The 15,672-nt window shown below is 41.6% G+C and overlaps 1 protein-coding gene across 2 annotated transcripts in view; it reads right to left on the bottom strand.

Moving 5' to 3' along the window:
• Positions 1-15,664, bottom strand: part of LOC310873318 (SLAIN motif-containing protein-like) — a 35,832-nt gene extending 20,168 nt beyond the window's left edge. The window contains exons 1-4 of one of the 2 annotated variants that reach the window (XM_083785668.1): positions 15,456-15,664; positions 12,331-12,547; positions 9,890-10,319; positions 1,705-1,841 (exon numbers count right to left, since the gene is read on the bottom strand). In XM_083785668.1, coding sequence (XP_083641794.1) covers positions 1,705-1,841; positions 9,890-10,319; positions 12,331-12,538 — 775 coding nt within the window. In that variant the 5' untranslated portion in view covers positions 12,539-12,547; positions 15,456-15,664. The remainder of the gene's footprint in view (positions 1-1,704; positions 1,842-9,889; positions 10,320-12,330; positions 12,548-15,455) is intronic. The other variant, XM_083785667.1, reaches the window with a different exon arrangement.
• Between the last annotated feature and the right edge of the window lie 8 nt (positions 15,665-15,672).

Raw genomic sequence — 15,672 nt, 5'->3', positions numbered from 1 at the left:
AGGGCAAATCGACACGACTGCGTTATATCTTTTTCCGAGAATGAGTGAGCGGTGCAAGGCGATCGCAAGGCGCAGTGGGGCCTGGGGGGGGGAACTCAAACTGCCAAAGCGATCAAGAGACTCCCCCCACAAAGCTTCCTCGGGAGAAACCATGTAGAAACAGGAGGGGAGGGGGAATCGAGTGTATTCACAGACACTAGAGTATGGGTAACTCCATTTTAGATGCCCTGACATCTGCGTTGGTCTATGCCGTTGCCGTGCAGACCCATACGTGTAATGGAGGCATTGGAGGAGGGAGCGTCTTCGCCACAGACAGACCTCTTTTCAGGAGGGAGGGGCTTTTTACTCCCGGATCACATATTGGAGCTTCCTGGAGACGAAAGCTGTTATTTTCTTCGGTGTCCTGGAGCATAGGACGTTGATGTACAGTAAGCAATAAAAAAACGTATAAAACGTATACATACGCTTCGCGCGTACGGCGTTCGATATTAATAAAGCGTATGGATACGTTTCCAGCATTTTTTGTGTTAAGTGCAATCTTGCTGTATTCTTTACTTTACTCAAGTTAGTATGTCGATTTTTCAATACTTTATACTTCTACTCCACGACGTCTCACGAGGAGAATTTGGTACTTTTTACTCCAGTACAATTATTTGTAAACACATTCAGCCTATTATGTTGTCTCTGAGGTGCAGTTGAGTAGAAGTATGAAGTACAGTTTAATTACTTTCCGGCACTTGTGGACGTTGGTATTTAAACATGTGGGCTGAGCCAGGGCCATGGGGGAAGGTAATCCAACCCAGGCCTCATTCAGAGCTGGTGTGAATAGCTTTGTTGTTCCATTCTGTGGTTGGTGCAGGAAGCACTGGCTTCAAGCACCGTCCGTAACAAATGGGATCCAAGGTTATTCGAAATAATGAAAACAAAAACAAAACAAATCTTAGCACACACAAAAATCGGAAGCCGTGTTGTTTTTACAAGACAAACTAAAGTAAAATCACAGAGAAAATCATATTTTTTGTATTTTTGATTGATTAAATTACTCTTCATGTTTTGTGAACTGTGAACTGTTCAGCTGTGTGGGCCGCGGAACGCCTTTCAAGAAAAGGTCCAGAAAAGGTTGAGAACCGCTGCGGGAAGCTATGTGGGACGTTGTTGTCAACATGATTCACAGGTCCTTGCTGTTGTGAGCAGTAAATAAAACCACAGTCACAGGTCCTTGTTGTTGCGAGCAGTAAATAAGACTGCATTCACCGCAGAGAACCAGGTGCTCCACAACTTGGTCAGGAAATTCTATGGTAGTAAAAAAGTCACAGAAGCTGTTCTCGCGAATTGAAACTCATTCTTTTGTAAGACATAACGTTCCGACATAGCGGTATAACAGTTAAACTAAATTGTGTACTGACTGGCGTTAGGCCTACATAGTGGACTGCATTCATGGTGGTGTAGTGATAAGACTGATTCTTATCTCTTGTTTTGTATATACAACTGGGGGGGGGGGGGGGGATTTTTATTTTTAGATACCGTAGTGTCATTGGCCTCATGTTGCGCTTTGTTCATAGCGCTCACAAGAAAGCATTTCCTTGCATTGTTTGCACCGCGTGTGTACCTACTGACTTTAAATAGCTTGGCCAGTGGTGGACAAAGCACCCCTGCCATTACTGTTTGAGCAGCCCTGGTGTAAATAACAGTGAAGACACGTACACTGGTCCAGACGTGTCATCAGCGTGCGACGTGCCACCTCCGTCTCGGGGCTGGGATGGTCCAGAACCTGCCGGCACCACTTCAAAGGAGACTCTGGACCCATGTCTGCTGCCTGCTTCTTAGGAGACACATAGAGCCTGCAAGGAGGGAAGGAGGCGAAAAGAAAAGACAAGTTAAAGAAACACTTCAACCATTTCCCCCTTTTCTTAATTTAATTGCTCCCGCTGCATCTCATTGGTGGACTATGGATGGTTCAGAAACCTGCCTACCAATGACTTCATCGATGGGCTGAAAGAAACTACAGTTTATCGCTCTGGAAACTCAACATGCTGAAATAAAGGCCGTTCTTGAATTAATACACAATAAAACAAAACTGTTAAATCGTGTTCTAAATGACCAAAACTGCCTAACGATAATGTCACTGGTAGGTATACAGGTTTCTGAGCTGTCCACAGCCTTCCTCTGAGACAGTGAGAAAACAGAATTATTTTATAGTTAATTAGTGAGGACCAGTTAATATGAACAGAGGTTGAAAGTAGATGAAGTAGTCTGTTAATTAAAACCAAATGATGGAACACAAAGTTAAATACATGTGGCCTAACATTAATATTATTATACCCTAACCTATTTTTCTAAACATGTTTCAACCTGCCACCCTTATTTTAGGTCAACATAAAAATACAAAATCAACCTGAGTTTTCCAAAAATAGAATAGAAATCTAGCTGTGACACATTGTGAGCGTGTAGATATTCTTGCTATTTGTCATTACTCATCATACGACAAAGTATATAAAGTAGGGCGTTAAGTGGTTATGTTTCAAGCTAGTCTGTAGCGGAATGTTTGGATAAGAGCATTTAAATGCTTTTGTTGGCCTGGCGCCGTGCAAAAACAAAAGGTGCTGTGCGCTTTTTTGTTTTGGTTAAAACAAAAAAGGTTATTGTTACGGTTCAGGCTCTATATTCTGATAGTAATCATAGCTATAGAGTGTGTTTATCGGGTAACAGTACAGAGGTTTCCCCATCTCTCCAGAAAACTGAAAATACAGTTGGGATACCAATTTCATCCAATCAGGAGAGGGAAAAAAATAGTCTGTTTGCCAAAGAGCTGAAGAGACAGGAAGAGCCCTGTTACCGAACAAACACTATACAGTCTAGAAATGATTACTTACTATCAGAATATAGAACTATTTAACACTTATTTCAACAAAAGAATATATAACTTACACCACATTTAATAATGACTGTATATAATGTGTAATGTGTACAGGAAGTATGTCTTAGCTAGTTATAACTTATAATGTTTCTGCAGCTAAATGAAAAAGTGGAGAAAAGGTGTACAATCATGAAAATAGACACAAGCTCACAGGGTGTCACATTGACTGTTTTTTAATGATCGTTCATAAATAGTAATCGAGGCAAAAGTTTGAAATAATCATGATTACTGATTTGAAGTCATATTGCCTGACCCTACTGTGACATGAGGTGAGTAAATACAGAATAACCTCCGGCCCAAACCAAGAGAACTGGTTTTTCCCTACCCTAAAGCCTATCCTGTCCAACAAACCAGGCTTTTTAACCAGGCTTCCCAGACCTAGAGAGGTTGTCCAGACATGCTCAGCAGCAATAGCAGCGGGGTGCTTTGCCCTGTATCTTAATGTGCTCTGAATGGTCTGATCCATCACTGCACATTACACTGAGAACTTCAAAACATCAATCTACTGTAATAGGGATTGATGTGCTAAACGGCACAGTTTAGTGGAGCATTAAGACCACACAATGCCACAATAGCACTGGTGACTGGTGTGCAGTACTTAAGTAACTAATTGATTTAATCAATTATGAAAGATAATCGATAATTTAATAAATAATTGATCATTTAATAAAATGCAATGAAAGAACCTGAGAACAGTACAAGCTTTGCAGTTGTAGATTGGCTATTTTCCCTATAGACTTTCTGCCTATAACGACATGCCCAAAACATGGACAGAGATTATATATTGATTATTTTATTAACACCCCTAATGCTGGTGGTGGAGCGTGTGTGAACCATTGGTCAATCACGTGGGAGTCAGTCAGTCGCACGAATGCCTGCGCCCACTGGTTCTGAACGAATCTACGCTGGCTACTCATCATCCCACTGGACAAATACAAAGAGAGCCGTGATGTTCCACTGGGATGAGAAACAATGCAGAGAGTTATCCAGGTCACACAATGGCCTGCCGGAGAGCACAGCCTCTGAGAGACAGAGAGTCAAACCATGCCTAGACCTGTCACAATGAATACATACATACCGTATAATCGCCTAATTGCAATTATTTGAGATAATCACAATTACTTTTTTGCATAATCGTCATAATAGTTTCCATGTTCAAACATTTTTAAAAAACAGTGGAAATAGCAGACATACAAGCTCACAAAGCGTGGCGATGTGACCCGTTGTGAACTAGCAGATTGGCTATTTCCACTATTAATGTTTTTTTTAAGTATAAAGTTATTAAATATGTCAAGTCATTTATTTGTATATTTAGGTTATTTGTCATATCTAGAGAAAGAGTAGAACTGGCACATCTACTGGATGGAAGGTGCAGGACCAAACAGTGGATAAGGCAATATAAAAAATAGAAGTCTGCACACTGTAACTTTACCCTGTGCAACTTCAAAGCCTAAAGGCCAAATAGAAATGGATTTATTATGTTACGTGTTCAATGCCAAAAACACATTGAGTGCCACCTGGTGGATGAAAGTGGTGGTGCTTGGGTGCCACCGGATCAGAATCTGTTTTAGTATGAAGCGGGTCCGGTTTTGGGTTCCATCTTGGATGCTAGATTATTAGCGTTAATGCTAGCGAGCTAAAATAGGCCAATCCTTGCCATGTTCCAATCGCGATCACCGGATAATCACAAATGACCTCTGAACATCGGCGATTTGTTCAAAACCACGGACAGCACTGTAGTTTCCGAGAAAAGAGCGTGCAAAGGCAGCGGCTAATACAGAAGCTAATGGCTATGGAAAAACAGAAACAGTGAGGGCGGGGCCCTAGCAACCGGAGCTGTTGAAAAGAATCACACCCGTGTGAACCAAGTAGTGAAACTCCCCTCCTTCCTCCCTCTCTCTCTCTCTCATTAGCAGGCAACAGTCTGTCAGCACTGTCTCTCTTTCTCTGTTTCTGCATGGCACAACAGCGCCCCTACTGGTACTCATACTGGTGCTCACACATACATAGGTGGGTTAACGTCACATACGTGACACGGACATTGATGGTTGTAGGAGTGGTTGCACCACTCAAAAATAAAACACAGCAAGGCTTTCTTATAGCGGTGTATCATGAGCGGGCCGCGTAATTAATTGCCAAGTGAAATTTAATTTCAGCCCCAACCGTGGTCTGCCGGAGAAAACCGCCTCAGAGAGATTCAGACTAGAGTCAGAGCTACTTCTGAATGCTTTGGCGCTAACCACTTCAGCCATATAGATTGGGCTGCTACAGTTAATCGATCGAATCAATGATGCAAAAATGATCAATAATTGATTATAATAATTGATTAATAATATGTCCCTATTTGGGACATTTAACTACAGGCAAAACATTAAAATATACAGCCGTTATACAAGCTCACGTTGCAATGTGTTGTCGTGAGCTTGTAGATCTGCTATTTTCATCTTTCAGATCTGCTATGACACCATTGTGCGATAAAGCAAAAAATAACCTATGAGTAGTTAATCGATTTGTTGATATATACTGTATGTACAGCATATAATTGTGTGCATATTTTCTAAAGCGCTTCTATTTGGTTAATCCAAAAAGTAATCGAAAATAATTTATAGTTTTGCAGCCCTAATTTAGAGAGTAAGTAAGTAAAGCATAAGCATGCATAAGGAACAAACGTAGGAAATATACTTCCAAGTCAATTTCCTTTCTGTGTGTAGTTCTGTGTGTAGTTCTTGTGTTCTCCCTGCTGTGTTCACGTGGGTTTCTTCCCACAAAAAAAGACATGCATGCTATGGAGTCGAACACACTCCTGCCAGGTCCCTGGTCTTAAGAGTGGCTGTGCTCCTGATCGGTGAGTCCACAGAGATCAATACTAGAGCCCACTAAAGTTCCCAGAGCTCAGGGTTAGTATCACCTCCTCAGCTGGGCCCAAATAATGTGAAACCGAGCCGTAGTATTACTAAAGAGAAACAACCCCCCACCCCCGGATCACATGCTGTGTTTAGCCATGCCACAGCATCCATCCCAAAGCAGATCAGATTATGGACGTTGTGTGTGGATTACTGGATGTTGTTGCTACTGGCTCCTGGGATGATAACCTCACAAAGCAAAGCACATATGGTAGGGCTGTGCAAATTGCAACGGATTCAGATGATAACAACTGGTTTGTCTGCTAAGCCCAATGGCTGATCTGCTAAAGTTAAGTAGCTAACAGCAAAACAACATGGTCAAGATCAGCCATACCAGCACACAAAATGTACCTAACACCCACACATTAAGACAGATTTGTAATGCACATATTACATGATTAAACTGTCGTTGATGAAATCCTGAGTATAACCTGTCTGATTAGACTTTTGTCCCAAACCAAGACAATAAGGCAGACGTACATGTACAAACAGTCAAACACTGAAACTCATAGTTTAAAGTCATCCATGAACTAGGCCCAATAGCTCTTGCCTTGGTCAAAACAATTAACATCCCAGATAAAAAAAAGTTTTAAAGGGAAATAAAGCAGGCTTTAACCTTTAACGACTAGTTGTTTAAATAAAGGACGGTAAACAGAGTGTCCTGTTGAAATTTGCCAAAGTGCTGTTAAGTGAAGTCACGCTGGCAGCCGATTAGCTGCTGTCACATGAAAGAGCCCAGCTCAGCTGTAAGCGAGCGCCAGCCCCCTCCCTCATAATGTCAACACTGCTGTGTTGCCTACAGCTCACTGGCTATATCACGCTCAGTGCTGCCAGATTGTGTGAGAGAAATAAGCAACCAGGTCCATGAAAACAAGCCCAAAAGAAGAAATAGACGATTTACAAGATAGAACGTAGATAGGCTATTTTCAACAACAAAAAAGAAAAGTGGAATATCTGCAACTCTAGATTCATCCCATTATAAAAAACAATCTAGAGTTGCAAATTGTGGCTACACAAACCCCACTTCTTTACAGCTGTGGCTGTAAACCTGTGATAAATAAAGCTGCTTCTGACTGAAACGTTTGGACCGCGGCTGGTCCCTGGTCCAGATATTGAGAACCAGTGCTCTAGCTTCCTCCCGGTCACTAGTCATGATCAAAGTGTGCCTCTGTCATAAAGGTAGACCTTTGCAAGTACAAGAATAGCTCAGATTACACTCTCCCTGCCTCTGTTGCTGCCTGGGAGGAGGGAAAAAAACCCTCATCTAGTCTTTTTCATATTGTCACTGTCGGAGGGAAACCTTAATGTAGGCCTGTCACGATCACAAATTGTGATTAACGATTGAATTGTGTTTTTTTGCATTGAATATTGGAATGTTACAATTTGTACTTCTGCTTGCCTTTTAGGCTTCGTAATCACAAATTGAACAGGGCAGATATGACAAATAATTTTTAATCATTTTAATCTACAAGCTTACAACACATTACGAAGTGGTGTGTTATAAGCTTGTGTTATAAGCTTGTATTTTTGAAAACATTTTTAAAAAAGTTTCAAAGTTTTACTTTTCAGGAAATGGAAAAGAAGAACCTGTGTTCCAAACAGATCCATTGTAGTTATTATTTAGTACAACTACAAGCTCTTGTTAATGCTTTTCATTACTTAAGATATAGCAAAAATAGCATATCTACAAGGTCACAACGTGGCGCTTGCAATGTGTTGTGAGTTCACATGACGCTCTTAGACTTGTATGACGCAAGCAGTGCATCAATTTACATGAAATATAAGGTTCCTGCCCGACAGCAACGACATCATGACTCCCTCTGCCGCCAAGATACTTCCACCTCCGTCGTCCCTTAAAGTGCAAACGTGGATGTAACTGGAATAATGTCAGTGACTCATGTGGCTCAAAGGGCTGTTCTTCAGAAAGACATACAAAACAAACGAATACAATGATGGAACACTGCTTGTGACATCATTGCTGTGATGTACGTGGATATTGGATAGCGAGTGTCACCTCTCTCCGCTGAAGACAATATATCACATGATTCACATCATATCGTCGCTGTCAGGCAAACCCCCCCCCCCCCCCCCTCCCCCTACATTATTGCCCTACAAATAAGTAGCTTGTAGACAGGCTATTTTAGCTACACATTTTGTAAGTGAAAGTGGTTGAGAGTGGGTTTTAAAATGTATTACAAGTTAACAAGAGCTTGTGAGTTATGGCTAAATAAATAATAACATTTATATATATATATATATATATATATATATATATATATATATATATATATATATATTAGGGATGCACCGAAAGAGAAATTCTTGGCCGAAATCGAATACCGAATACAGCTTTGTTGTAAAGCTACCCGATTATGGCAAAAGACATGATTATGGATTTTCATAATCGATTCATCGGGCGATTATTTAAAGGATTAATCGGATTATGGCAACTTTTTGCAATTACCTTAAAAAAAAAAGCTTATTATAGGTTATTGTAGGCATGTTGTAACTAACAATAAAGACAATAAAAATGAATACTCCTTCAAAATTTATATTTTACCCCCTTTTTTATACAATTTGATTTCATTGCCATTCCTTGTACTTGTAGTGATACTGTAATCTGTAATGTTGACTGTGTATAGCTGACTGTCTTTCTTCCCATTTCTATCTCTGGGACCCCAATTAAATTTTTATTTCTATTGTAAAAATCAATGTAAATTTTGAGAGTCTATTTGGTTCCATTTTTGCACTCTGTTACAGACCCTTTAGGGTCCACTTGGTTTACTTCCTAACTATCTATAATGTAGCTGGAACTCCCACTATGAGAACCACTGTCCTACACAGTCTGTGTGGGAACGCACGCGCACACACACACACACACACACACACACACGCTAGCTGATAGGGGAAACCGTTCTTATTTAGCAGCCATATTAGCATGTTCTCTAGGCTCTAGTATCACATATTGCCAAAGTTAAACAGCACTGAACAACTGATCATTGTTAAGCAAAACTTTCACCGACGTTCTGCTTCTGCTTTTGCCCTGTGCCCACTTAAATGCGCTGCTGAGATTACACACAGGTGGAACAAATTTGAGGAGCTAACGAGCAAGCTCACTGCTAGTGTTCGTCGTAGCCTGTCTGCAAGCTCACAGATTCAGACATTGGGGAGCATTTTTTGTCATACGACAAAAGAATAGACAGTGGCGGTGCTCACAAATACCATGTTTTGGGACCTGTTTTGGGCATTTTGCAACCTGTTGATGAGCTCGCAGTTTTCGCGGAGCGCATCGCAGCTACAGCACAGAGCAACTTGACGCTCTGTGTGTGTGGGGGAGACTGAAGTTGGGAGAGAGAGAGGGGTAGATGCGGAGCGCTCTGGTTACGTTCAAGACAATCGCGTGTTGTGTTTATACCGACCCGGTGTTTTGACTATTCGGTGATATATTTTCGGCCTATTTGAGCCGAAACCGAATAGGCCGTAAATACATTTTTTGCCATTTTCGGCCGAATATTTTCGGTGGCCGAATTTTCGGTGCATCAATAATATATATATAAGGCCCAGGCGGTGGCGTAACCGTCTGGGCACCCGACTGGTAATCCAGTCGCAGTGTGCCGCGGGTTCGACTCCCGAGCCCGACACGGCCTTTACTGCATGTCTTCCCCCATCTCTCTCCCGTTTCCTGTCAGCCTACTGTCTGTCCCTTCAAAAACTAATAAAAGGCGTACGCCGCAAAAAAAATATCTTTAAAAAAATAATAATAATAATATATATATATATATATATATAAATAAAGAGAAAAACCTTCCAAGGAAGGGACTGCACACTCCAGGGAACAGAGACGGATATATATATATATATATAGAGAGAGAGAGAGAGAGTTTACTGAGGCACTACACTCTCTCTCTCTCTGCATTCTATGTGGTCCTAGTTTACTGAGTCACTACACCGTCTCTCTGCATTCTAGGTATGCGTTTACCTGGCTTATAGTCGCTCTTGATAAGAGCGTCTGCTAAATGTCTAAATTGTCAATTGTTGGAAAGACACCAGAGACACCACTGACACCTACCAGCTGTCCTCGTCCTGCACCTCCGCACACTCGTCCTCCAAGTCCAGCACGTCCAATTCGTCCAGTGCCGTCTGATCCACCCCCGAGTCGCTGTCCGCCAGGGTCTCCGACTCGTAGCTGTCCTGACAGGGGCTGTCGTCCGCCGTGGGACTCTGCCCCTGGCTCAGGGTCAGTCCGTTACCTTCGTCGTCCTCCTCCTCCTCCTCCAGCCTCCCGGCGGCCGTGGGGACAGGGGACATGTCCTCGCTGCTGCTGCTGTCCAGGGGAGGGGACAGCTGCTCCAGGTCTGTGTTGCTGCTGCTGCTGTGCTCCAGCCTGAGGCGAGAGTTGTTGGTGACGCCTCCTTCACAGGACAACCGCTCGTTGATGTTGGTGCCGCCGCCCGCTGTGATGTTGTTGCTGTTGTTGCCGGTTCTGCCGTGGAGTTGGGCTGTGAGTCACGAGCAGGACATTTTAGTTGATTTATCGTCAATGTTGTAATTCGTGTTTTAATAGTGTTTTTGGCACTGAAAAAATTACATTTGAGCTTGCCTTTTAGGCTTTTCTAAGGCCTAATAAAAAAAAACTTTGGTTTCCGGTTGCCGACCGACTCTATTAAATATGCGCGACTCATATTATTTTATTGGCATTTGGTGGAAAAAAAAAAAAAAAAAAAAAAGAAGCTCAGAATGCGACCGAGTAAGACCCAAAAGGTCTTTATTAAAATTAAAATTATCTTTGATGAGACCATTGGGACGCGCGAAGTCAAAATAAAGTTTTCTTTCGTCTAAAATATCACGTGCGCAAATGTTTTGGAATGCGTCATCGCGAGGAGACGCACAACACAACAGTGACAACATACAGCATGGACCTGTGCACGGTGTCTGTGACTGTCCACTGCCCGTGCAAAGCACCGCCACAGATCATACGATTGAGTACAAAAACATTTGAAGACATAATTAAGGAGGTGAAACCGTGCCGGTGTCGGTTTAAGTCCGCAGAAGGGAGACACGACCGAGCGGATAAATGGACTATCATCTCAGCCGACATACTCTCCCCCCCCACCCTGGAGCCTCTAGGCGCCCAGGCTGGGTGCGTGCTGGGCATGTTTGACTTTCGGTATCTATAGCCCTGAGATGCGAGGAGGAGGAAACCCATTCGGCTCATGCTTCTACCCCGTCAGAACGTTAGCTAACGTTAGCTTAGCCCCATATATGTGCTCGGAGCTACAGAATGAGCGTAGGGAGAGGAGAGGGCACATATGGGGCTAACGTTAGCTATGTTTTTGTCTTTTAATAACTAGCACTATAGCTATGTTGATGCCAGCAACACGTTCTAACTTTTTATGTCAAAACATGAATGGGCGTAGGGAGAGGAGAGGGCACATATCATATATGGGGCTAACGTTAGCTATGTTTTTGTCTTTTAATAACTAGCACTATAGCTATGTTGATGCCAGCAACACGTTCTAACTTTTTATGTCAAAACATGAGCTGGAAAGCAGAGGTTGTTTTACGTTAGGTGGGTTGTTGCTGACACCACCGTTACCTAAAACTGGATGGCCAATAAATGAAGTACACGTGATTTCACAATGTTTACAAGCATGAAAGATTCATGCCACCCCAAAACACAGGCGCAACTAAATAAAATAGGGGGCTTGCAAATGTAGTCTTAGACCTGCCATGATTCCACAGTTCAAATGAACTGAGTTGCAGGCAGGAGGAGGGGCAGCAGTTTGACGTGACTGTGCATTTCATTACTGTCAGAGCCTTCTAGTTACTGTAAGACAGTACAATTTACAATTTAGGCATTTATCAGACGCTCTTAATCCAGAGCGATTTACATTAAGCAAGAACAAAAAGCATGGGAATACATCACATAAAAATAATTTATCATGAAACATGCGTATTAAGTATTCAACCAGTGTGTGGACATTCTATTCAAAGTTTTCAAATGTTTAGCTGTAGGCATGTAGACGTAGTGTTATGTGTACTTGAACCATTCATTATTTAAAATATGGTATTTCAGGCAAATATTGAAGTTATTAAAAAAGAAGCCTATCCATCATTGCCGTAGGAAAAAAAAAAGTTTAAAAAAAATCCTCTCTACCCATCCTTCCCACGAAAAAAATAAAAAAAATAAAAAAAAATCCTTGCTACCCAACTTTCCCACGACAAATAAAATAAATAAATAAAATAAAATAAATTCCCTACCTACTCAGCCCAAAAATGACAGCCAATCGGAAACCAAAGTTTTTTTTTTTTAGGCCTAAACACAAACTGCAGGCAATATACTTTATAATTTCAAACGCGAGCTCACTAGACATGAGGGGCTATTTTCGCAAGTATCTTTTGGGGGGAAAACTCATGAATGTTTTTGAATGGAAACGGTTCCAACAATGAATAAAAAAAAGTACACTATACAGTAGTGATTAGCTCAAGTAAATCTGAGATCAGGCCTACCTCCGTGGAGCCGGTTCTTTCCGCCCCGGTTGCGGAGCGTCTGGTTCTGGACCTCCAGGCGTCGGACCAGCTCCTGCAGCTTGCGAACCTCTTCCAGCTCCACCCCCGCCTGCTCCTCCTCGTACCCGGGCTCAGAGCTCTGCAGGAGGCCGCTGGACCCCCCATGGTCCGCCTGCTGGACTATGCTGGTGCTGTCTGGGACCACCATGCTCCCAGTCTGCCCGCCGGGGATAGAGAGACAACAACACTGATGTAGGCATCTCACTAATAGTATTACATAATCGCCTAATTGCAATTCCTTCAAAAACGCAAAAATAGCAGATCTACTAGCTTGTATGTAGATCAACTATTTCTGCTATTAATATTATAAATTATTAAATGTGTTAAATTTGTAATCATGACAGCCCTACAGTACACTGATGTCATCTTAGGGCTAGGCAATTAGCCCAGGCCATAATATATCAAAGCCGATATGTAGGATCAATAACCAAACCGACCTATCAGCGAATAATCCAGAAGCTCGCTTTATACATTTGTTCTTAAAACAAATTGACACAAAATCAATTAGTCTGATTGACCTCTCTTAGCCATTAATTATATTTCGTTGTACAATACAAGGCAACAAAGTTTTATGCACACCTGATAGGCTGCGTAGGCAGGGCTCAATGTATTCAGCAACAATATATTATTTAATTATTTTGTCGTCATTTTCGGTCATAAGCTTAGACTTTTTACACATTGCACCACCTCTTTTAGAGCGGTTTTGAAGGAGGGTAAGGAGTCACATTTTTTATAGCCGTTAGGGCGTTCCACATTCTGGAGGCATAGCAGTAGAACGAATTTGCCCCCATTTTTGTGCCGAAACTGGGTTCAATGAGATCAGTGGGGCTCCTTCTGGTGTTGTGCCTGTGTGTCTCTTCTACGCTATTGAAGTAGTCTGACAGGTATATGGGTATCCCTGACTGTTTTAATGCGCATTTTGAAGTGTGTCCTCTCTACCCTCAGCCATCCCACCCTCGCATAATGAGCAGGGGTTAGGCGAGTTCTGGGTGTAAGGCCTCATAGTAACCTGACCTGAAACTGTCTGTTTCAGGAGATCTGCAGTTTTGTTTTAAATGCCTTTGAAGTGCTAAAGTGGAGTCCACAGAAAAATGGAACGAACGATTTAACCACTTTATAATTCTATTTTATACTTTGAAAATAGCGGATTTACAATCTCACAAGGTTAGCGTGCAGTGTTGTGAGCAAGATTCAGTAGAATTGATTTCTTTTCTGAAAAATTGGAATACTTTTGGAGGGAAAAAAGTTTTCAACATAAATATTCTCTTGTTGTGGAGGTCCCTTGTACAACATCTTTTCAGATGGGGGTCCTTGACATGAAACTGTTTGAAAAGTAGTGGCTTAACACACTGCTGGTATTATTATGCAATACTGAAAACATGGCAACAAAAGGCACACCGACCTAAACATTAACTATGTTGTTAATATTATGAATTATATTAGAATTGAAACACTCATAATTGTTTTGAACAGGGTCACAGGTAGCCTTGGAGACCACAGGCATTTTCCTTTCAAAAGAAAAGGTCACAGGCAGTGGTGGTGGACAGACAAAGTACAACAGTACTTCAGAGAAGGCATAACAACAAATGGCCCCCTAGGCTACTAATGCTTGAAAAGCGCATTGCTGGTTCGAGTTCCGTTCCTGACAAAAAAAATCACTAGATTTGAAAGAGGTAAATGGCGGAGAAAACCATGCAAGCCACCAACCTGCACATAGGGAGCAATTAGGGTCCAGAATTGCTTAAGGACACTAGCCTCGGAAACCCATATGTTTATTTCCAGGGACACCAACTCTGGGGGAGCCCGGGAACTCACGGTTTCCCATCCAGTGACTCTACCGGCCACTCTACCCCTGACCCACTGCCGCCCAGAGTGTGTGTGTAGCCTACTTTATTTCATTCCTTCCAGGCAAGAAATTACAATCATATTTGAAACAGCAGTGGAGTGAAGTCATAAATAAGTGAAGTACAGACACCCAAAATGTTAATACTGTACAACAAGTACCGGTAAGTACATAGGACACACTGTGACATAATGAGTGGTGTAAAGTAACTAAGTATACATGTACTATACTTACCGGTAAGTACAATTTTGAGCCATTTGTATTTACTTGAGTGTTTCCAATTTCCAATACTTTTACTACCGGTAGTTTACTAGTAGGCTAGTATTACTTCTACTACTCCGGTCCATCTCAGATCCAAATATAATCCAATTTATTTTAAAACTTTAGTTACTTGAAGATTTTGATTATTATTACAAAACATACATTAACAACTTATTGAAAATAGCCGATCTACAAGCTTGTAGATCTGCTATTTTCAAAAGATCTTTTTTATAAATGTCAAAACTTGTGGAAAGGGACTTTCTCCATTATGAATTGGCTACTTTTGGTACTTTCAATATCAATACTTTTGTACTTTTACTCAAGTATTTTTTTATTTATTCCAGACATAACAGAGTACTTCTACATTGCGGAATTGATACTTTTAGGGCTACTTAAGTAAAATAAAATAAAATAAATAGTACTTTTTCCACCGCTGCTTTGGGTCAGCGTTTGAATGCCCACCACCGCGCCATTGATAAGCTTAGCTAGGTGGCTAACAGTAAGCAACGGTCATTATTATGCCTATTACTCGGTCATTATACAAGTCCTACTGTAAGTGACACTGCTGCATCTACTACTAGTGTACTACATGACGCTTATAGCTGACAATGCACTGCAGCAAACACACAACCCCGGTGATATATTAACAAAAAAAGCGAATTTTGGACAAACTAAAAAGACATTATATAATCGATTTCGCGATTGTTATGTGTTTGCAATCCCAGGTAACCCCCCTTCTTTTTGCTAGCGGCATGCTAATTCTTCGATGAATTGAGTATGCGAGAACACTCAGAACACCAATGGGAACAAGCCGAAATGCTTTCTTGGTGTCATCGTTTTAGCAGACCTTGTGTTGTAACTTGTAACTTGTACTGTACTTACTACTTCCCTGTGACTGTCCATGCAAACTGTTAATAAAGTGTCCAATTAATCAATCAATAACACTCAAAACAAAACGTACCTACCGGCGGCGGCGGTGCGTAAAGAGCCGTGTTGTCCTTATGCAAAAACAGGGGTTTTAAACTTCAAATCCTCGGTGCAAAAAGCGACTGCATGAATCAGTCCTCTGTGCGCTGCGTGGCGCGTTGATAAACGCCGTGTTTGTAGTGTGATTGTCTAGATAATACTAGTGTAATTAACGGTAGATTAATCCATGACCATGGCTGCTGCTTCACCAT

The sequence above is a fragment of the Protomyctophum parallelum genome (assembly GCF_964188405.1).
Source record: "Protomyctophum parallelum genome assembly, chromosome: 16".
Lineage (NCBI taxonomy): Eukaryota > Metazoa > Chordata > Actinopteri > Myctophiformes > Myctophidae > Protomyctophum > Protomyctophum parallelum.
Note: the sequence above shows the minus strand (reverse complement) of the source record. Positions and strands in the feature narration are given on the sequence as shown.